Below are 24,718 nucleotides of genomic sequence, written 5' to 3'. Positions count from 1 at the left end.
GTTTTTTGATCAAATTAAATTTATTCTTTTGTTAATATCACTCTAAATCCATAATCTGCTCATTTTCTAAATTCAGTTGTATTTTCACACTAAAATCATCCTGTTGTCCACTACAGTGGACATGCTGTGAAATTAAAAATAAAAATCTGTTTAAAAAAATTTTAATTGTAAGGTGTTTTTTTAGGCCCAACTAGATAGGAAATCACACAAAAAAAGAAATTGGAACACACTTTTTTTCTTCGGTTCCCAGGAGGATATACTGATTTTCTTTCAAAAATAGTCTTAGGTCTGCATTGGAATTAGGTCTGAACTTCGACTAGGCCCTTCTAACATATGAACATGTGTGATATAACTATTCCTTGTTGCTCTGGTATCTGTTTATACCGAAATCAGATCTCCTGAAGCATGGAGACTTCTGCAGCATCTAAGAGTTTTCATTTTACCTTGTATGTTAACAAAAACTCCAAAAGTAGCATGTCAAGTTTAAAGAACTTTTCTATGATAATGAGATCATGGATGTCAGTAAAAAAAAAAAATACCAAGACAGCTGGTGGGTTTTATTTGCAAAGATTGCTGAATGATTTGTGCTCCTCAAATTACATTGACATACCATTGTGTCTTATGGTATAATGCATTTTTGCTAAGAAACTATATATTCTGAGTTGAAAAAAATACATTCAGCTTGCATTCTTTTAGATGGAAACCTCTTGGTTAAATCCTTATATCTCAAAATCAATTATTTGCCAGTGGCAACCTATGCCAGGGGCATAATCACCAAACAAGCTCTGGAGCAAAAACAGGAACTGCAGATTTGCTGACCATAACATTCCTACTTCAGGGATTTCCCCTCTATTTAGCTCCATCTGCCTTTCCATGAGTGAGGATTGATGCTTGTTGCCAAATATCCTTCCTCCAGCATGACATTGCCACCACAAAGTTTCATGGTGGGAGGACAGAACTGATATAATATTGCTTAGAAGTAACATCCTTCTGTTTTTCCTGTTGCTGAAGACTTTTGGATGTGTATTTTGTGTAGGTCTGCTGCTGTTTGTTCATAGTCTGTTTTTGGTAGTTTTCACACCGAATAGACTAAAGACGGAAGTCTCACTTCTGACTGGTTCAGAAATGATTTTCCTTACTAAAGGGCATACCTCAACAGACATGATTATTGTACCGAAGCAGTTTCACATTTTGTAATAAAAAGATGTTTGTAATAAAAAGATGACTCTTGTCTGAATTGTGGCATAGTTTTCACCCTGGCTCTGCACAAGAAATGTCCACAAAGGTTAAACAATTTGAAGAATATAAGGAGGACACATACTGGAGAAGACTGAATGCTAAACTAAAATCCTATCAAAATGTGCTTCAACAGTTTTCGCTTAGGGTATGCAGACTTGCAATCAAGTTAATACATTTTTATATATATATACAGTATATATATATTTCCTTGTAACATATCTGTATGTTTATTGGTTAAACTGTATAAGATTCCTTTGCATTAAAGATGGAAGATGTTTTGATTTGATTTATTAAAGCTTCCGTTTATTTATATTAAGCACTTGGAACTTGAACAGTGTTGCATAATGCAACACAATAATGCATTACTTCATAAATAAAGACTTTTGCAAGTCACCATACCTTACCTAACTGTTTTGGACTCAGAAGGCAATGCAGTGATATTTTAAAGATTGGAAGAGTGTCACTCTCTGATGATCAGCACATAGCATGTTAAATTAAATCATCTAACGTCCTTACAACTAATGGCATCAAAATTTGAACCTTTATGCACTAAGAATGCATTTGAGCTGCCTTGAAGCAATGATGATCCGCAGATTGGCATTGTCTCTAAGCCTCAAAATACCTTCATCAAGACCTTTAAACAAAATCATGTAAAAGTAATTTAACTCCAATTCTTGTTTTTCCATCTACTTTCCTCATGATCATAAGCAGATCAAATGTTTCAGTTAAAACTGAACTCTGCAAACTTGACTTTATTATCATGTGTGGTCTTTTTGAAAAACAACTTAACTAGCATAGAGATTAGAAATTAAACAAATGGCTAAAACATACATATAACTTGTGCATAATACATTATGTTTAATTGTAAATTAAATCAGTGACAGATTGTTATGCATGTACTTGGTACAATCATGCTTTGCCTGTATGTTTACTTGGTTGATGCGGTGCAGCTTGTGTTAGTATAAATAGACAAATCTACAGTTGCAGTTACAGTAACAGCCTCAAAACACTCTCACGTTCACGTCAACAAAACCAAAATCTACTGGCTTGTTACTTGCACAAGCTTACATGAACAAGGTCTGGCAGTTACTCTTAAATGTTGAAATAACTGCCTGGTGGATGATAAAAAACTTCAAATAACTTTTGATTTAGCACAATTACTTTGAGGCTCAATCGTACAGGGACATTTTATTCAACTTCTTTGACTCAAGTCATGTTCATTATGAGCTCTTCTGGTTCGCCACAGAAATAAATTGTGAGCAGGTCTGAAGCAAGTTGCTGAGCCCAGAAAGCAAATTCAGGATTATGAATTAGTCATAGTTTCCATGACAGAGGTGGATACTTTGGTTGAATAAACGAGGGCTGCAAGGAAGGCACACATGATGCAGCAGCAACAACAGGATAGGAGGATAACTATCTGCATTTAATATAGTTCCCAAATAACACATTTGGGACAAGAGCTCATCATGAAAATCTTTTTAATGAGTAAATATATTTTTGATAAGGATGGAAAAATTAAAACAGCATTGAAAAGGACATCCACTGAGAAATCTAGTCAGTAGAAGTCTTACCTTGTTTTGCACGTTCCACTGTGGTTCCTGCATTTGAACCCAATTCAGCCACTCTACAGAAATGTCAATGCTAAGGGATTAAAAGGAACTAAAAGCTGTAGTATGTAATTTTGATTTTAAAAAACATGTTTATTTATGTATTTGTTAAAATTGTCACTATGTCATGACAATATAGTGCAAGGCAGAGCATGACTGACAGTGCTAAGACTCTCCTCCTGACTATGATTAGTTGTTTCTAGTTAGCATCAGGGGCAGTGGCAGAAGGCAGAGGAGCTCAATTTTTTAGCGAATGAAAAACCACGATGCATTTTTTTTTTTCCATCAAGAAGCTTTGTCACCATCTGTGGTCATGGTACAAAAATATTACATTTTATTTGCATTTGCATACATTTGCATTTTATTGTCTTCCTCATTCTGTAAAAGTTAAGGCAAGTCTTAATTAGACAGTAATAAACCCTGAGCTTAACAATGTTGTTTTTTACATGACGAACCAGAGTGCAGCTCATCCTGATGTCTCTATAAGGAGGTAAATGTTTTAGATATTTTATAAAGAAAAGAGACACAATGTTTTAGCTCAAAGTGAGCCTGTTTACTGCTGAGTGAGATCTTGAAGAAGTTGATTTAAGAGTGAAATGATGTAAATTGAAAAAAAAAATTAACAGAGTTTAACTTAATTGAATTAAACTGGAAGAAGGATGATGATTTCATTCATTCGTTTTATCACTTTCTCCAAAGTGCTACTGCAAAGCCTAACCTTCCAACAAAATGGCCTTTTTGTTTAATAAACTGTCAAAGGTCTGTCAAATATGTGTGGAAAATATGTCAAACAACACTATAAGATGTTTAACTACTTATAATTATTTATTCACTTGAGAGTCAAACATCATGGCGTAATATTTGTATACATTTTTCACATCTCCCAACAGGATTTAGTGTTTCCCCTTTTGTGACACACCATGGCATTGATTCAACTATCATCATTTTTAAATAAAAAAATCTAGATGATTATAGATTAGTAAGAGGTGAGTAAATCATTTTATATAAAACTCCAAAATAAGTCAAATAAAGTTGTTTTTTTCCAACCAACCATATTTTGTTCCTCTGAATGTTTCCTCTGAAGACATTTGTTTCAAGACTACAGCAAAGGTTTATTTAGAATATTTACATTAAAATGTATTAAACAACCCGACAAGAGACAAAAAATAACCACTTTGTTCTGAAGCCTTTGATAAAAGTTTATCCTCCTAATTAGCCTCTGGTCCTTTTAGGAGCGATTTCTCAGCCTCTGTGGTGCTGGTTGGGATGTCCCACTGAGTGGGTTCTGCTCAGCACATCCAGAGGTCACACAGATGCCTGGGGGGCCCCTGAGACCTGGGTGGCCCCTGTGCCCCGGCCGGCCTGCATGTCCCCTTTCACCTGGTTTTCCAGGCTGACCATTAAAGGCTCTGCCGGGACGTCCACGCTGACCTGTGATGGGGGCAGAAATGTTCGTTTAGCTGAGTAAAGATGTTCTTTCTACAGATTCCAGGAAAAGAAAACTTCCACAGAAATATTATTTCTGTTTTGGCAAACAGCACATTGTGATGTAACAACACTTCTGCGAAAAACCTCCACATGGTTTCCCTGAAACTTAAAGCCAAGGATCAGTAAAACACAGTCTGAAAATTACAACAAGCCCAAATCTGGAAATGATTTAATATTTCTTCTTTATAGCTAAATAATCAAATAAGACTCATTAAAAGATTAAATTACCCTTTAGCCCCTGATCACCGGTGAAGCCAGGAATGCCATAACCTTTGACTCCTTTATCACCATGCTCTCCTCTGTCACCTGCAATTCATCCAAAAGTATTAATCTTTTTGCAGGGACCAACTGCAAACACGGGTGTCAGCATCATTCATGATAATGAAAGAAAGTATGTTTCAGTGATAACTGTCAGATATATGTCTTGGAACAGTTTGGGAATAATTTGTTATTTTAACAGCTTGCATGAGAACCTAGAATGCTTGTGAAAACATACTTTGAAATGTATTATCTGCAGCTGGAACTTCACCACTGAGAAGCATCCGGAGGTATTTAAATCACATTTCAAATGCTTGTAGTAGATTTTCATTAAACATTTTTTTTCATGACTTTCTCTCTGTACCTCTCCTGAAAAACACACAAGCAACAATATCCCAAACAACTGCAGGCAATATCTTAATGTTCATGTTTCAACCAGATTAACATTTTTGTCTCATATTATGAACAAGGTGAGGAGCTGACATTGGCTGAATTACTTTTCACAGATTTTCATACTAAACAAATACAGTCTTCACAGGGTCCCTGACACCTTTATGTCACCTTATGCAAGGGGCCTAGAGAAGCCTGATAGCAGCATCAAAAAATTGTTTATAATAGGTGACCCACACATGTACAAGTGTAGATTAGAATATTTAAAGGAGAAACAGTGATTTAACCTTAGAACCCCTAGTAATTTATTGAAATTCTCTAGGCAACACTGACATTGTACATATTCTATACTATCATTGCTTTGGCTCTCTTGCCATGAAGCAAATACGCCTTACACAAAGACACATGTTAGCTAAATACTAAGCTCTTCATCTAACAGGTCTTCTGAGTGGAGAAAACTGCACACACCTCCAACGTGCAAATGATTACATGGTATTCTTTGAGCTCAAAAAGGTATTAATTGCTGTTTACTGGATATTTGCTCTTTTTTCTGATCAGGGGTTGTGTCCCCATAGATTAGCCCCTCTGCTCTGTCTGTGTCAGTCTTGTCTTTGGGAAAGATACTTTACCCACCTTGCCTGCTGACTGTGGTGAGAGAACCTGGTAGCGTCGGAGCATAGCAGCCTCACTTCTTGGCAGCTGTGGCTGCAATGCAGTAGCTTACCACCATCAATGTGTGAATGTGTGCATAAATGAGTGATGTAATCTAAAGTACTTTGAGGTCCTCTGGACTAGATAAAGCACTATACAAGTACAGGCCATTTACTACAAATCAGTTTCTGAAATACTTGGATAAACCCAAATGCTTCCACCAAGTGTGACACATTAAACTGAGTTGCTGTCATGTAATTAGCTGAGATGGTCTTTGCATATAAAAAACAGGTACACCTTATAAAGTGACCTACGGGTGTTTATCTATAAAATACTTATCCATGTGATATAGTGACAGTACTGTGCATTCATAGTGTACCTAAAGCTTGTTTTCCTCTACTCACTGCTAAAAAAATTATTTTTTCCAGCCTTCTGTCTGAAACTGAGATTTACTGTGTTGAAAACAGTGTTTTATAGTTTTTGCTATTAACAAATTGCATTCCTAGAACATGATTTAATACCTGATTCTCCTTGTCGACCTGGCTCACCACCTTCTCCATAGAATCCTGGTAGGCCCAGTTCCCCAGCAACACCATCAGTACCAGGGTCACCCTGGCAACACCATCACAAAACAAGCTGCTAGTTACACTATATGACACAAAAAAAATCTATAAAAAAATTGTAGCAAGTTTAAATACATTTCTTTAAAAAAACGTAAGAGCTGTGCATTTTGCCAATGACCAGCCAAACATCAAGGTTACTGAGCATAATTATAAATATTGAACAATTCAATGGAGTCATGGCTTCAAAAGTATTTTTCAGCTTTAGAATTCCTGCAGTGAAGAGCTGTGGAACATGAATTGATTCTGCATTGTAGAATGTGAGGAAGGCTCTCCAATTGAAAGGCAGCCAAAAACCACTCAACACAGACCAAGTGTCTTGTCTGCGATTCCTTATTTGTCTTCATGGAGACGTGGAAAATTGCAATGTTTTCATTCCGAGTTTTTCTGCCAAATACTTTAGCATTCCCAGTCCAGTCCAGACCCTTGCAATGTGGTTGCATATGGCTCAGTTGGAAGAACAAAAGTCAAAAGTGAGAGATGCATACATGTATAACACTAAGACAAAGCTTTGATGCCAAAGGTCTGCAGGAGTTCAGCATGATGCTTCATCAACAACAGCAAAACTTACAGGAGGCCCTGGGGGTCCTTTCTGTCCGGGGGGACCAGGGGCGCCCATGGGAACGTCCCCATAGAGAGGACAAACTGCAGCACACGTCCTCTTTACTGAGTTGGCAAAGGTGGACATCTGCTCCAGGACCACTTTCTTACAGACCTCAATCACATGTTCAGCTGGAAGCGTTGGACCCTGTGTGAAAAATCATTACTACAGACATCCCTGCAGGTCATTTGGCTGCGCAATAGGTCAATTTGGAGCAATTACTTGTGTCTCTGAGGAGATTTAGTGAGCGAGTTTATAGCCACACTAAATGTAAGTGTTCCTGTGACTCACACACAACTCCGAGTTAACGAGAAACTGGCTACATGTGTTCTTGACAGTAAATGTGTTACTAAAAAATGTGTGGGCTGGATAGCAATAGAATTACTAAAATAAATGCTACTCTGTTGTTTTTGGTGTCATTACTCAAGAACAGACTGAAAAACTAGTATGACTGTACCTCAACAAATTAAAATTTTATCAGAGGGCGAATTTATTTCAGTAATAATGTTCAGAAAATGAAACTTGTACTTTACAAAAAAAAAACATTAGAACAAGAGTAATTTATTTCTTGTATTTATGTCTGTTAATTGGGATGATTACATTTCACAGCTAAAAATAAAATCAAAATCAGCTTGAATAAAATGTTAATGAAAGACTGCTGATTTGACATGTGACCATTAGACAGGCAATAGGTTACAAAAGTTCATTGCCTTGAAAAAAGTCTATTGCCAGAGGACTGTATTCAAACATATTAAGGAAAAAAAGAGTTAAAGAATAAAGTTCTGGTGGGAAAAAAGCACACTACCCATAGAGATAATTGCAGTCCTGAGAAGATTTGAAAGAGAAGCCCATTAAACAGTTTTGAGTAAATGAATAGGCTGCGGTCAATGGTTCATTTCATTTATAAAACCAATGTCCCAGAGTCTGGGGTAAAAGAGTGGAGGTACAAAATCCAAGTCTTGTCTCAGGTCTAGTATCAAGTTTTCTATTGTTGATGATTTAAGGAACCATGTCATCTGCTGGTGTTGTTCCACTGTGTTTTCTCAAGACCAAAATCAATGTAACCATCTACTAGGACTTGGTACCAGCCCACACTGTACCAAAGTAGCAATAAGTGGTACAATAAGTGGTGTAATAAACATATTATAACTTCCTGCATATTATAGTTTCCTGCTTTATTAACCAGGAAACTAACCTGACCTAAGTCACCTAGAAAATCTGTGACATATTCTCAAGAAGATTATGAAGGACAATAGACTCAGGACTGCAGATGAGCTGAAGGTTGCTTTAAAAGGAAGCTAGATCACCTCAAGCTGATCAAGTCCATGCCATGCTGCACAAATTTGGTAAATCACGCAAAATACATCCTCTTTGCAGTAGATAACATTGTTGTTTTAAAGAAATTATATTTTGCGCTTTCATTACTTACCGTAGGTCCTGGGAGTCCCTGAAAGCCATCAGGTCCTTCTTCACCTCGAATCCCTTTTTCTCCAACAGGACCTATACGACCGGGAAGGCCTACAGGACCACGCTTCCCCCTGCCTCCCTGAGCACCTGGCTCACCTCTGTCTCCAACCTACAGAGCATTAATTGCACAGGGAGAGAATAGAGCAGCAGATCAGATTAAAAAAAAAAGTACGCTCAAAATGTAGGCCTTTACAATACAGCTATCACAGCCAAAATAAAACAAACCTGCTTACAATAAAAACAAAATCCTGATCTTAAGAGTCAAAGCCTAGAGCTTGGTTGTTGTTTTTTTTTTTTTGACAAGTTTGGAGATTTGCATGAACATTTCAAAACAGAAACCAAATGTGATAGATAACATTTGAGAAATGTGCAAGACTCATTTGGTTATAGCAGTGGGCGTTTCTGCCCTTATCGCATCTGCAGATGCTCTAGATATGTAAGGAATGTTATTTGATGGATTCATTTTGGACTTTTCCAACTATTAACTTTGCGAGTGCCATCGAATGAATTGAGATGATCCCAACCAAAATATAGCCAAGAGTATCATATTTAAATATGACACACCTGCTCGAGTTTTCTGCTGAATGACAGAACTCATCACTGACAATTGATGATTATTTTATTTTTATAAACTGAAATCATTTCCATAGGGTCATGTACTCTGGCTGCACGACTGTTTATAATCCATTTATATTAGATGAGTTCTGTTCTTTCAATACAGAGATAAGATGACCAATTTCAGAGATTGTTCACCCTATTATAATCATTGTCAGTAGTTTAAGCTGAAGCTCACCCTTCCATTTAGACCTTTCACTCCTTTTTCTCCCTGTAAAAACAAGTAATTAAGTATTGAAAAGACAGAAGTAGGAGAAATGTCAAACAAAAAGAATATATTCAATACATGAAGCCTTACCTCTGCACCTTTAACTCCTTTAATTCCTTGGAAACCTGTGTCACCCTGTGCAAAACAAATTAAATATAAGAGCTGGCTAATAGATTGTAGATTAAATATTCCAAAAATAAATAAACAACTATCACAACTTTTTAACAGTACTTTTAAAAGTACTTTTTAAAAATATCTTTAAAAGAAAAAACCTGCAACTTGCAACTTTTACAATGTTAGGGTTTGCAATGTTTACATGTAATAATGTAATAATGAAACATTTGCTAGCTACATGGGTAATATTGAGACACTGGATGCTAATGTTGATTCTTTGCCTCTGTATAGATAACTAAATTAGGAAACCTTTTGTGAATGTGGTGGGTCCGGCTTCATTTCAAGAGTGTCACAATCCAAATGCATAATATTACCTTAGCAGCACCTTCTGCTAGCCATGTTGGCTAGGGGTTACATTATATGCAAATCCCACACTTGTATGATCAGAAAAATAATATTATTGGTCTAATTATCAACAAGTCATATCAGAAAAGACAGTTTACTTGGTAAAGTTAGCTTACCACCTCAGGTAATTGCTCCAGATAAAAACATCATCTCTAGGAGCAAAATCTGAGTGAACTGAAAATTGTAGCTGAACGTAATAAGTAGTATTTAGGCTTATAAAAAGAAAGCCATCTTGCAGAAACTACAAATAAATAATTATTTGCACGAGGATAGTGTCTAGAAAACATTGGTGTGTGAATTAAGTTGGATAGTTACGATACAAATTTAGACCATATATTACTGATAAAATTTGATTCATTATGATTTAAAGCTAATGATACACATTTTAATGGATGATTTTAATTAAATTAATCTCCAAAAAGTGTAACAGTCAGTAGATTAGGTCTCCATCAGCGAAATTGTGTGTCCTACTTTGAAATAAAATTATGAATAAGAAAAGAGAAACTTTGGGCTCACAATTTTCTTTTTATTAATTTCACTTTTTTTGGCCCAAGTTTAACTAATTGTTGTAAATTATTGTAAAATGTAATGATCAGATTAAATTTTATGGTGTATCAACTGCTCAGTCCTGCAGCTTATGTAGCAAAAGCACTTAACAGATGTTGTGCCTTACTGAAGCCAGTATGTGTGGGACTGAGGCTCAACCTGACAAAGTGCAAGATTTCAGGTCAAACCATCAACTTTGTAAAGCTGCAAGTTCATGGAGGAGTAACACTGAACACAAACAAACAAAATTCCTTTCATTTTCTCTCTACAGAGTGTATCAGCTTCATTTTTTTTCACTGACAAGTGCTAATCTTCATATGTAAAATTTGGCCTTACTTTTCAATCCTTAAAGAACAGTCCTGTTCATTCACATTAACTTTAATGTTTATTAACTCATACTTGCACGCCTCTAAATATATATTTTTTGTTGATTTATATTCTATATGTATATGTAGAGGCAACTCTCTGTTTCAAGTGTCAGTTCTTTCTGATTAGATTTGTTTACTTTTGGCATAGTATGCCAAGAAAACTCAAACAACTGTTTGTGCTTTCTTGAAAATCTGTCATCTTCATTGGCTTGAGTTAGTCTGTAAATATCATGAACAGGCCCAGAGGGGCACTTTGGTAATTATGCACTCTTATTACAAGCGAGGGTAGTAAAACCCTCTGCAGTAGTTATGTATGTATTTACCATTTGCATGCATTGCATGCAGAAATTTAGATGACACTTTTAAGTAGTCTGTATATTAACTCAGTGGATCTTTAGTTGAATTCCTAAAAGTGCAACATTTCTTTCAAAACCAGTAAAAAGTATTGGTTTGGAAAGAAAGTACATCTGCAAAACGTGTAATCTTTGTGACTCAGTGACTCAGGAAATAAATCCTGAGTAGCCACCATGAAACATTTCGCTCTCTCACTAATAGTCAGAGGATGTTTTACCTTGATTCCTGGTTTTCCAGGTACACCAACGTGACCCTGTAAAGAGTTGACATGCTTTAATTGATTAAGGAAAATTAACTGGTGTTTGAAAGAGTCAAGAAAATGATTTGGGAACACTTACAGTAGGTCCAGGCGGACCAATAAATCCAGGTCTTCCTGGCTTTCCTGCAGAACCTTTGTAACCTCTCAGCCCCTTGAGAATAAAACATTTATAAACCAATGGAGAGTCTGCTTTATTCTTTGTCGCTTCCCTTGAAGATGGCAAACTACTTTACAGACAAAATGTATTATATGCTTGTCTGCAGTGACTGAAGGGCTTGAAAATGTGACTTACAGTTTGGCCTTGGGGACCCATTTCTCCTGCTGGCCCCAGGGTGCCCTTTTCTCCCTGTAAAAAAAACACAAATGGCTATAAATTAATCTGCCAAAAACAACTCCATTTCACATTTATTTACGGAACCGAAAAAAGATCAAACCTTTCCACCGCTATGCCCAGGTTTCCCACTGAGACCCTGGGGTCCTTGATACGCCTGCAAGAAAAAAGATGACATTTACAGGATAATGATAGGACACTCCAAAAACGCAAGAGAAATTTATAAAACAGAAGCTAATACCTCTATTCCTGGATCACCATCTCTGCCAGGTAAACCCGGATCCCCAATAATACCCTAGAGATGTCCAAACCATTAGTCAAAAGTATACTAAGTATTTCAAATGTATGTTAGTGTCCTGGTTCTCAGACTGGTGGCTCTTTAGCTGCCATTGGTGGTGGAAAGAAAAATGTCTTGGTATAATTTTTTTACATGGTAAATACAAATAATTTAAATGTAATGGAATATTAATAAGTGCCAACAAAACGATGACTTGTTCAAACACATTGATACTTGCTGTAAACAAGCTATTTAAAAGCAAAGTAGCATAAGGCAAAATACAAATCTAAGAAAAAATGTGTGCTATAAAATGATTCTTGTAATATAGTTTAAGAAGCAAAGAGATTTAGTATATTTTTTGGATTTTAGATTTATTACACATTACTAAAATGATAATGCTTCAGTTAAGGATTACAACAGGAAGAGCCATCAGCAACTCAGAATTTATGTAATCAAGAATTATGTTAATAATTAGATATGCTCAATTTCCCAACAACAAAGTATATTCAATGTGACTCAGTGGAAGGTCACTAAGCGATGCTGAGCATGTTTGGAGTATGCAAGGACAACTTATATCTGTGCAGGACATTCACACAAAAATTAAATAAATGATTCAAAGAGCGGATTGCAAATAAAAACATTTATTACTGCTCAATCTGGCAAGTTAAGGCCATATGATCTGGCCTGGATCTTCTTGCTGTTTTTCTCTATGCTTTGTCTCAAACCTCAGCTTCAGCAAGCTTGTAGAAAAAGGAGGAGTCAACAAGGAGATTGATTAGCAGGTGACTTTATGAAACACTTGGCAATGTCACACTACAGAGTGAATAAGAACGTGTTTTTTGCCATTTTTTCCTGCCACACTCTTTAAAATAGAGAGAAACATTGAATGTAAACCAACTATCAATGTAGTCGATAATTTGCCCTCAGAACTGGACCAAGGATGGTGCTGAAATCACTTGGGTTCCATCAACCTCTAAATTTAGAACTTACATATGAAAATGACTCAAAACCCAACTTAACTGGAATTGTGTCACAATTGTAAGTATAAAATCCAGTGGGATCTGATAATTGATAGATTCAGTGATCAGGCCAACTACAACATCAGCACAGACTTATGAAAACATATTTACCACGTTTTGATTTCTGCAGTATCATGTTTACTAAAGTAAGTCAAGAAGTGCTGAATGTACAAAAGACCTAATGAGAGAAACTGTTAGATGTGCAAATAAATGCTTTATAAGCAAGGCAACCATAGTGAATATAGAGTTAAGATCTGAGATACTGTTTAACCTCTCAGAATTCCAACTTATAAAGACTTTCTGATCATTTTCTATACTAGAAAAATTTTAAGTTGTCAGTAGAAGAAAGAAAATTTAAATTGCATCATTTGTCCAATTAAGCACTCCCCCCCCCCCCCCCCCCCCCCCCCCCGAACAGACAATGTCCATTTCCTGTTGTGACGTTTAAAAACATCAGGAAAGATGGTAGTACTTAGAAAACCTAATATTTATTGACATACTTGTGATACCAAATGTGAGAACCATTGTGTTATGTAATGCAGTGTTTGTGTCAGCTTTATCATTACTTTTGATCCAACAGTCCCAGTTCTGCCTACAGGTCCTTGGATACCCTGAATTTTGCAAGTAATAAAACAAAAAATCACATTAATTCCACTTAACATGTTTTCTTTGATCATTTTTGATATCTTTTTTATACTCACGGGCCCTCCTTTCTCTCCAGGAGCTCCTCTTTCTCCAGGATCCCCTACAATACCCTGTCAGCATGTGAAACAAAACCGATTAGAAAGTTACTCTGAACACGACATCCATAAGACGACATAATGAATGGGGAAGTCCTCTTTCGTTTACAGCACCGTGGATTATCAATGCAGTTTAGGCTCTTCTTTCAGTGACTCATTCGCTCTTGTTAATACAGTTCAGGCCTTTACATTTGTGCCAAAATCCAGCCACATGAACTAATGCTGTTTATGGAAACGGCACATCAGCCAAAAACCCACTGAAGTCTGATTCCAGTGTTTTACTCCGTCAGAGATGATTTAATAGCCCTCTGTGGTCACATGGGGGATTGTGAACATAGAAACAAAACATTAAGCATGTCCCACTGTGGATAATGGAACAGGGAATCCCACCACAACCCACCTGCTTTCCTCTGGGTCCGGGCCGCCCCGTAGCCCCAGAATTCCCTATTTGGCCCTGAAAATGCAGAGTGATGAGTTCCGATGATTTAAAATGAGAAGCAAATCATCTAAATTGCAAAGAAACACAAATACCTTCACTCCTTCAAACCCTGGAATCCCTGGATATCCTTGAAGCCCTTTAGTACCCTTAAAGGAGATAAAAGAGTAATTAATACAGTAGTTATATGATTGTGTTGAAAGGGTTTACTCCTGAAACTGAACAAGTCACCACACCACTTCTCCTGGTTTCCCAGTCTCTCCAATGTCTCCAGGAAGCCCACGAATTCCCTTTAATTACAAATAAGTATAATTAAAAGTTAGCTTTGAAATCATGCAACTGCATAAACAAGCATACCTTAAAGCCCGCAGCTCCTTTTAGTCCTTTCAGCCCTTGCGGACCTCTCTCTCCCTGCGAACACAGCATCTCATTCATGCACACTTGTACTGTATTTATGATAGGATGAATAGAAGCAATAAATTACCCTTTGTCCCCAGGGTCCTCTCATTCCTTTTTCTCCTTTGATTCCTTGCTGGCCCTGAGGATGTGCACATGAGTCTTCATTAATTCAGTTCATGCATGCGACAGCAAAATAGTGGAGCACTCAGGTACAGAGACAGAGCTCACCTTTGCTCCCGTTTCACCAATGTTTCCGTAGTCCCCTGTGTTTCCACGGATTCCCTACAAGAAATCACAAGCGTGACTTGTTGCACTGGAGCACTTTTAATTTATTGTTTATAGTGAAGCTGTGTTCTTGTAACAAGTGTAGGATGTGGTTTGTGATTTTCTTGCTGATATCACCAAAGAAATAAACAGAAATAAACAAGTCATTCAAGCAACACACTAACCTAAGCTGTAAGCCCGGCTTGTAGCTTTTGTAACCTGTGTAATATGAACCCACTTTCAATAGTTTCCAAACTTGTAGGTAACTCCAAAATGCATTTATTTTGTAAAACAAACAAAGCTAAAAGTATTTTTTTTACAGTTTAACATTTTTAAGATTTCTTTGAACTATTTTGGATTTAATAAGTTTGAAATGTCCAAATAGAGGTACATTTTAAATTATATTATAGAAAAATTGATTCATTTCAACGGAAAACTGAAACTTATTATACATTTATTACACCGAGTGATATGTTTAAATTATTTATCCAGAGTAATTTACGTGATGAAACACCAAGATTTAATTAGGAAAAATAGAATAAAATGATTTTTTATGGAAATTTTGCAGATATTTTCTGACAGTAATCTGGATGCTATGCCTTTCACAATCATGGTGAGACTGCTGACTTGACAGTTGTCCAGCGAAAGGTCACTGATACCCTCCACAAGGGAGATAAGTCTCGCAAGGTCATTTCTGTATCCAAGTACATTAATAGAAAGTAGAGAGGGCAGATATTGAAAGAAAAATGTTCACAAGCAACAAGGGCAACCAGAGTCATTCAAAAATTAAAGATATATTTGCTTCTGATTCCTTGTGCTAAGCCACTCTTGTACTGGAGTTTGACTAAGGATAGAGAGGGCTGGACTGTTGCTCAGTGGTCCAAAGTCCTCTTTTCAGATCAAACTAAACTTTGCACTTGAAAGGGTCTAGGAAGAGTGGACAGAACAGAAATTAATATGCTTGAAGTCTAGTGTGAAGTTTCCACCGCCAGTGTTGATGTGGGGAGCCATTTTACCTGCTGGTGTTGGACAACTTTGTTTTATCAGGTCCAAAGTCAGCCAACTACCAAAACATTTTAGAGCACTTCATGCTGACAAGCTTTGTACACATGTTCATTCTACAGCAGGTCTTGGCACCTTTCCACACAGGAAAGAGCATTAATGACCAATAAACTCACCTGACCTGAACCTCATTAAGAAACTGGGAATTGTTTAAGAGGAAGATGAGAAACACCAAACTCAAAGCAGACAAACTGAAAACAACTATTAAAACAATCTGGGTTTTCTTAGTACCTCACAAGAGCTACAGGATGTGTGTGGGGTTTTTTTTACCTGTAAGAAATAATGTTCTAAATCAATAAAAATTAACTAATGTATCATGCTGTGTGCAATTGACTAAAATCTACCTGTTATTGTGTTGTTTATCTTTCTTTCATGGGATTTCAAGGACCCTAACTTTGTAAGGGTTGTATTTATCACATTAGCGGAAAAAATAGAAAGCCAGATTCAGGAAACATTAGTTATAAATACGACAGTAATTGTTTGCACAGATGGTGACTTCCTGAGTTGTAGATGGAAAAGCACTTTCCATTGCTCTGCCTGCGTTAAACTGAGACAACAAACTGTTGAAACAAGACCTGGATACCTTTGTGTTGTCAGTTTATTTGACCATTTCACCTAACTGTGTGCATTCAGCAGAGACAGCTGGACAGAGGTTAACCTCAGAGATTTTGTGACATTTATTGCATTTATGTGGGCAGGACAGCTTGTCCGACTGAAGGACCACCCACCACCTGAGACGGGCAAATCCATGTACCTGTGCCAGTACATGCCCTCCTTGGATGCCGTCTAGAAAGCACGTAAGTTGTGGCTTTGTGATTCACAAGCTGGCAGGAGGTCAAAACTCTAACCAGTTACTGGAGACAGATGTTTCCTCCCAGATGAGCTATTGCAACAACTGAAGACATGAACATGTAGCATGTAGAGCTCTGGAAATGTGCTATGGGTGTATGTCCATCTACATGTGTTTCTTCAGGCACCAGAACGAGTTTTGTTTGAGTCCGCGGACAAGATGAACGCCAAACCATCACGTTTAAAAAAAAGAAAAGAGAGAAATCTCCGTCTTAAACACGTATTCTCTTGAGGGTTATTAAAACTCTCGGAGTTTTACTGCAAAGCATCAAAGAGATTAACAAGACATAAATTCAACGTGGAAATAACAGCATCTGTGGTTCGCTCTTGAATGTGCAACTGGCTCCTTTAGCAGGGGATTTTCTTCTTTAATAATACTTTCCATGTTTTTTCCCACCAAAAAAGTCTTTCTGAGATAAAGCTGTGTGATTATTCACACGAATATTACCATAAGAAAGCAGTTTGGTTAAACAGCTGACCTGCTCTCATTACCAGATCATGGGAGGGTACAGTTATTGCCTAACAGTTTTTTTTCTGCCTGTGGGACTCATTACAACATCTGGCTCCGTTTCTTCCCAAAATCAAAACCATTAAAAATCCTCTTATCTTGAGCCAGTTTGAGAGAAATCCTTCTTTGAAAACTGATGGGGTTAACACTTTAATACTGAAATTGCTATTTCGGAGCTGCAAAAACAAATTCTGTGTCATTATGTGTTTGTTTGTGTTTATCTCAGACTCCTTAAAAGAACCGTCTCGAGACAACACTCGGAGCCCTTGTGTTTACAATCACTAAGAGCCTTCGTTTCAAGATCTGTTTCCATTCATTGGTGTCTCAGTCAAGTTTTTTACTTGCATTTTCCACAGACTTACACTGTCATTTTAGAGTCAGCTCAACTCCTCAGGGTGCAGCGAGAACAACTCAGTTGTACTCATGCTGAGAACATGAATCATACTGCGAGATGCAAGCCTCGATGCTTGCATGACAGTTTAACATCTTGTATTTATTTACCCAGTTGCCCAGTCTTCCTTGGTCTCCGGGTTTTCCTGGAAGCCCTCTGTGACCCTGTGTATCAGGAGGCATACATGTCAGAATAGTTTCAAGTCACGTACAACAAGTTTTCCATGCAGGTGCAATCACCTTTGGCCCTGGAGAGCCCTGAAGTCCTGGTTGTCCATGCATGCATTTACAAGTTGCTCTTCCAGCTGTGAGGCCGATCTCTGCATATCCCCCGCACTGGGCAGATAGACAGTTTCAAGCTTAACGCTTTTGTATAATGACTGAAGTGCATCAATGTTCGAGGCTGAAAAGGCAGTTTACATATGCTCATGACGAACATTAGTTTGTCATGAGCATATGTATCACATTAAAGTTGTTCTTAATCACATGAAGGAAACATTCTTTTTCAGCTAGGGAAGATTTTCATACAACACATTTCTTCAGTGATTATTTTTTTCAAACTGGAATTGGATGTTCAAGTTTAAATTTATTGAGAAGTCTTCTTCATTTGCATTGGATCATGGTCTGTATATATATATATATATATACAGTATATATATATATATATATATATATATATATATATATATAGATAACAGATATATATATATATATCTGTTATCTAATAACAACTCTGTTGTTATTACCCTGCCATTGAGAGTACACCTTAGCTGGTTGAGTGGAGAAGAGCCGGTTAATCCTTCTGGATTCATTCTCCCTTGTGTATCTCTTTAGGCGGCTGGCCAAGGCTTGGAGCCTCTGTTTGGCAGTTTCGAGTGCTTCAGGTATGAGCATCTGCCTGTACTTTCTGGGTACTGGTCTTTTCATTGTACCCTTGTGGAGCTCTGACAGTTGGCTCACTTCCCTCCTTGATACCTTGATTTTAGCCTCTAACCGTCTTTTCCATGGTGGGTATTGGGTCTCATGGCTGCTCTTATAGCCAAGTGTCTCAAGGATCACTGATGCTGAGTTGTAGATCAGGAACGACATAACCAAGTTGCAGGCATAGTGTACAGAAACATCTGTGCAGAATATGGACTGGAAACCCCGAGATCAAAGTGGGAAACACCCCCAAAGGTGGCGGAGAACGCCAGAGCTAAGATCCTGTGGGACTTCCAGATCCAGACAGACAAAATGGTAATGGCGAACCAACCAGACATTGTCGTAGTGGATAAACAACAGAGGAAAGCCGTTGTGATAGATGTAGCAATACCAAGCGACTACAACATCAGGAAAAAGGAGCACGAGAAACTAGAGAAATACCAGGGCCTCAGGGAGGAACTGGAGAGGGCCTGGAAGGTGAAGACCACAGTGGTGCCTGTGGTCATCGGGGCCCTCGGGGCAGTCACCCCCAAACTGGACCAATGGCTACAACAGATCCCAGGAACAACATCAGACATCTCAGTCCAGAAATGTGCAATCCTTGGCACAGCCAAGATACTGCGCAGAACCCTCAAGCTCCCAGGCCTCTGGTAGAGGACCCGAGCTCAGAAGGATAAGAACCACCCGCGGTGGGTGAGAAGGGAATTTTTTTTATTATTTTTTTTATATATATATACACTGCCTGGCCAAAAAAAAGTCGCCACCTGGATTTAACTAAGCAAATAGGTACAAGCCTCCTATTGGATAAGTACTGCATAGGCGATTATCTTTTAGCTGGCAACAAGTTATTTAACCCCAGCTGATGCAATGAGTAACTCCTCATTTCTTAAACAACCATGGCAAAAGACACATCCTGTGGTCGTGGAAAAGACGTTAGTCTGTTTAAGAAGGGTCAAATCATTGACATGCATCAAGCAGAGAAAACATCTAAGGAGATTGCAGAAACTACTAGAATTGGGTTAAGAACTGTCCAACGCATCATTAAAAACTGGAAGGATGGTGGGGAACCATCGTCTTCCAGGAAGAAATGTGGTCGGAAAAAAATCCTGACTGATCGTGATCGGCGATTACTTAAACGTTTGGTCAAATCAAATCGAAGAAAAACAACAGCAGAACTCAAGAGTATGTTTAATTGTGAACGTAAAAGCATTTCCACACGCACAATGCGAAGGGAACTCAAGGGGTTGGGATTGAACAGCTGTGTAGCCGTAAGAAAACCTCTAATCAGTAAGGCTAACCAGAAAAAAAGGCTTCAGTTTGCTAGGGAGCATAAAGATTGGACTCTGGAGGAATGGAAGAGGGTCATGTGGTCTGATGAGTCCAGATTTACCCTGTTCCAGAGTGATGGGAGCATCAGGGTAAGAAGAGAGGCAGGTGAAGTGATGCACCCATCATGCCTAGTGCCTACTGTACAAGCCTGTGGGGGCAGTGCTATGATCTGGGGTTGCTGCATTTGGTCAGGTCTAGGTTCAGCAACATTGTGTGCCCAAAGAATGAGGTCAGCTGACTACCTGAATATACTGAATGACCAGGTTATTCCATCAATGGATTTTGTCTTCCCAAATGGAACGGGCATATTCCAAGATGACAATGCCAGGATTCATCGGGCTCACATTGTGAAAGAGTGGCTCAGGGAGCATGAGACATCTTTTTCACACATGGATTGGCCACCACAGAGTCCAGACCTTAACCCCATTCCCCAGAATCTTTGGGATGTGCTGGAGAAGGCTTTGCGCAGTGGTCAGACTCTCCCATCATCAATACAAGATCTTGGTGAAAGATTAATGCAACACTGGATGGAAATAAATCTTGTGACACTGCAGAAGCTTATTGAAACAATGCCACAGCGAATGCGGGCTGTAATCAAAGCTAAAGGCGGTCCAACAAAATATTAGAGAGTGTGACCATTTTTTGGTGGCGACTTTTTTTTTGGCCAGGCAGTGTATGTTATATATATAAAACCCCGTACCAAGTGGATCAACTACGAAACACAGTGGTGGTAGTATAATGCTGAGGGTCAGATTCACTACCAGTGGTACTTTTCTATTGCTAAAGAAATATATGTATAAATACATCTACCCAAATTCTTCAACTTTATCTTGAATCAAAAGCAAGACAACTGAAACATAGAGCCAACTGGATGTTCTAGCAGTAAAGATGTCCCAGAAATACATTAAAAATGGCATTGGAATGGAAAAGTTTAAGGGATAATTTCCAAACTCAACCCATTTAAAATATGGAAGTCAGTAGGCAGATTCATACCAGTAAATAAACAAAATAAAATAAACTCCACCATTTCTGAAAGGAAAAGTCTGCAACTTGAGAAGAGAAATTCATCTTAATACTTGTGAAAATGGGTCTGATTTTACTCAGAAGTGTCAGAAATTTGGAACAAACTTCCAGAAAACTGTAAAACAGCTGAAACACTGACTTCGTTTAAATCTCAACTGAAAACCCACCTGTTTAGAATTGTATTTGAAATGTAATCAATTATTGATGTAACTTGACTTAATGATTGATTCTATATTGCATTGTGATTCTGTGTTTGTTATGATGTAAAGCACTTTGAAATGCCTTGCTGCTGAAATGTGCTATACAAATAAAATTTGATTGATTGATTGATTGATTATAGAAAAATTAACAATAAATTCAAACTTATTGTTAACTTATTGCACCTGTTTCTAGATTTCTCAGATTATAGAAGTTGTTTGTTGCATGGTCATTCCACTCCGGGGAAAAATGGCTAAAATGTATCATTAATAACTCAACACTGATGTGACATTTATGCCCATGATGAACGTATGGAAACAACTCTTTAGCACTGCAGACGACTTACCACACCGGAGAGCTCACAGCAGCTCTCTGAATAAGCCTGCTCTGGGTCACATGACACTTCCATCTGCTGGAGATCCACCTAGACGACAATAAGACGCAACAGAAAATGAATTATTTTATTAAAACTTCGACAAATTTTATTGTTACTAAGATTCAAGATTACAACATACAGAAGCGGAGCGGTCTCTTGCAGCTCGTTTCACGATGGATGTGTAGCCTTGTCGGATGACTGGCCTCGGCTCATCGATGCTCTCCACTCTGATCTCCTTGCAGTCAATCAGCAACCTTACTTGGCTGCCCTTTACGCTCAGAGCCAACTTGTGCCACTCTCTGTTAAACAATTTTTGCAACCCTTGGAAAGTCCTCACCATCTGTGTCCCTTGTGGACCAGTGTAAAAAAAGTCCAACGACTGCCCATCAGGCTGGAAACGCAGGCCGACTTGTTCTTGTCCTTTTGGGTCACTGACTTGCCAAAGGTTCCAGGACATCTGAGCAGTGTCATTGTTCACTTTAAATGTTGTGATAATGGAGTATTCAGTGGGAAGTCCATCTGGATACACATCACTGTGCAAAAAGACTGAGATTAAGATTCAAAGAGCTGAATAATTCTAAAAAAAAAAACAAATAAAAAAAACATAAAATACTGAAGAGCTTTTGGTGAAAGAGATGAGTTTCATAAACTAAATGCAATTGAGACTAAAATGGACCAAACACAATCAAATTTGGATTTTTGAAACATCTGCATGTAAGGATTTGGGTTTTCTCTGTGTGTTTATTTTGGGTTTCTGTGTCTTTTGAGTCTCCGTGTTGTCCTGTCTACCCCTTGAATGTTCCCATGTGTGTCTCGTTCAGTGATTAACCTCTGTGTATTTAATGCCACCTGTGTCTCTGTCGGGCCCTTGTCTCGTTTGGTGTTGTACCGTTCTGTCAGTTCTGTCAGTGTCGCTTTTGATTTTTCTAGTCGCTATCAGTTTTGAGCCTTAGCTTTCTGCTCATCTGTGCTGCCTGGACTTTTGGATTATTTTGTGCCTTTTTCAACATTAAACCTTTAGTTCATCATTCCAACCTGGGTCCTCCGCGTTTTCCTCACCACCCTATGACCACACTTCATGACACTGCAATACCTACATGTTTTCTGTGAAATGGTTAATATCAAGTTATGATAATCCAGATGAAAATTAAGATGATTTACAATCCTGTTAACCTCACAGTATTGCCACAGCAGTGATTTGAGCACTTTATTTGGAGGTAAATCTCACCTGCTAATTTTGTATTATCTGTTAAGTTTTCTGTGTAACCTTATCACAGTCCATGAAATGCTTTACAACATATCCTACTGCTTTGATCTAAAGAAGAAGTGTCAAGGGTTGGCGTCCTGAATGTTTTAGGTCTTTGCCTTATTCAACACACCTGAATCAAACAACGATTCATCAGCAGGCCTGTGCAGAACTTTGACATGCTGAGGAGCGAGTTGGACCATTTGAATCAGCTGTGTTGAAGCAGAGACATATCTAAATCTGGCAGGGAACCGGCCGTTGAGGACTGGAGCGGGACACCCATGATTTAAAGCATTTTACTGTAGCGTTTGCTGTATGTTCCAGGACGTTGTCCTGTTGGAATGTAAACCTTGGAGAGAAGGTTTACCCAAAGAGAAGCTGAAATACAGTATTTCTATCAGAAGAGGACAACAGATGGTTCAGCAGTGAATATTATTCACAACATGTTGCTTACAGTAACAGAAAATATGTCTCTGAAATTGATGGGGTTTTTTTTAACTTTTTAAGTAGGACAGAAAATACATTTAACAGGCTTTAAACACATACAAACATAATTATTTTTTATGGAATACTTGCACATGTAAGCATGGACAGGTAAGTGAAACCAAGTCAGCTGAATGCACAATTTTCTTTCCATGTAATACTACTGCATTATCTAGTGAAGAACAATACCTCAATGTCTTCTGTAAATGAATGGAGGGGTTGATGCGGTAGGCCACTGCCTCAGCTTCAGACCCATCCACTCTCTTCACTCCTTTCGACTCAGGAACATGGAACCCCTCCAGCAGATCAAAACCTCACAGCACAAACATTTAGTCATAGTTTGACGTCACTTCAGTTTAACAATTAGAGTAGCCGGACTGCTTCTGAATCATACGTCACGGCTGATATCACTGATTTCTGTGATAAGTAGCTGCATTACTCAGTGTTGTGAATAATGACGTAATCCATCAAAGCCATTATGCTTGAGCAGCAGGTTTATTTTTCCTAGAGGTGTATTTGGCTCCTGAACTTTCAACACATGGTGATTTGTGTTTGTGTTTGTATTAGCTCAGTGTGGCTCTAGTGTGTCTTTTAAGGCAAGAAATTCTGAATGAAAGCTGGACGAGGTTCTAATTTCAGATATTTAGACGTAAGCAGAGGAAATGTCTTTTTTTTTTTTTCCTCCTAACCATACTGTACATTTTTGTTGGCAGTTAATTCAGTCAAAGAAGGATTGTGCCAGCTGGTTAATTTACAGTGGCATCGAGCCCCAGTGGCAGCACATTGGAGCTTTATGAACACACATTAACCTCAGGATGACCTCAAAGCAGCTACACTGACTCTACTGGAAATACTGACTGAGAAATGATGAACTGACACACACTGACACCTGCTGGTCATACTGTGGAAATACAGCAACCATGGTGAAAAGAATTAAATTAAAAAAAATCTTCACAAATGTTTTTTTCTCTAATTTTACCAGATTGCCTGTTTTGATTCTGCTATCTCTTTAAAATGTGAGATTATAGAATGGCATAATCCTGCTCCACCAACATACTGTTTCTGCGTGCAGAGTGATGTCAGTTTTATGACATGCTGCATTAATGCAGATATCGCAAGATTTAAACTTACTTGGCAATTTTTGACAATGGACTGATGATGAGATGGAAGCGATTGCCACAAACATCAGCATATCCCTGAAGACCGGCATTTTTGATGTTTAAAGACTGGAGTTTAAGAGTACCTGTGATACAAAAGTTCAGTTTAAGTTATTTAAACAAAATAATATCACAACAGTCTAATTGATGCATTGCATGATTAAATAGGAACCTTATATTCAAAATCCAATGCATAAATATATCTCATAAGCAACAAGGAAAGACTAAAGTAGAAAATAGAGAAAAATAAAACTAACTTAAAACAATATTTTATGTGAACTTGTTAGCAAATTAAGGATTCTAACCAGTCGAGGCATTTTCTTCTGAATTTCAGGTGAGTAATTCAAACATCAATGGCTTAAGGTTAAATTGCATTCAGTTTTATACCTGACAAATAGGACAGAAAATACATTTAATGGGTTTGTAAATCAAACAAATTAAATTTCATCTTTATATATGACCAACCACAATTACAAAGAGTCCCTCTTAACATAATTTGTCTCAACCATTCACAATGTAT

At 37.9% G+C, this 24,718-nt stretch overlaps 1 protein-coding gene across 1 annotated transcript; it reads right to left on the bottom strand.

Moving 5' to 3' along the window:
* Positions 1-3,157: 3,157 nt before the first annotated feature.
* Positions 3,158-23,348, bottom strand: LOC116713832 (collagen alpha-1(IX) chain). The gene is made up of 25 exons (XM_032554114.1): positions 23,231-23,348; positions 21,452-21,845; positions 21,283-21,360; positions 17,706-17,801; positions 17,577-17,630; positions 14,621-14,674; positions 14,478-14,531; positions 14,351-14,404; positions 14,230-14,283; positions 14,089-14,142; positions 13,958-14,011; positions 13,519-13,572; positions 13,384-13,428; positions 11,763-11,816; positions 11,625-11,678; positions 11,483-11,536; positions 11,270-11,341; positions 11,149-11,184; positions 9,235-9,279; positions 9,115-9,147; positions 8,284-8,430; positions 6,825-7,001; positions 6,155-6,245; positions 4,563-4,640; positions 3,158-4,277 (listed from the first exon to the last, which is right to left on the bottom strand). The coding sequence occupies exons 2-25, from the start codon at positions 21,767-21,769 to the stop codon at positions 4,075-4,077; spliced, it is 2,013 nt and encodes a 670-aa protein (XP_032410005.1). The 5' UTR covers positions 21,770-21,845; positions 23,231-23,348; the 3' UTR covers positions 3,158-4,074.
* Between the last annotated feature and the right edge of the window lie 1,370 nt (positions 23,349-24,718).

This window comes from Xiphophorus hellerii, chromosome 22 (genome assembly GCF_003331165.1).
Source record: "Xiphophorus hellerii strain 12219 chromosome 22, Xiphophorus_hellerii-4.1, whole genome shotgun sequence".
In the NCBI taxonomy this organism is placed as follows: Eukaryota; Metazoa; Chordata; class Actinopteri; order Cyprinodontiformes; family Poeciliidae; genus Xiphophorus; species Xiphophorus hellerii.
The sequence above is the reverse complement of the archived record's forward strand: the minus strand, read 5'-3'. Positions and strand labels throughout refer to the sequence as shown.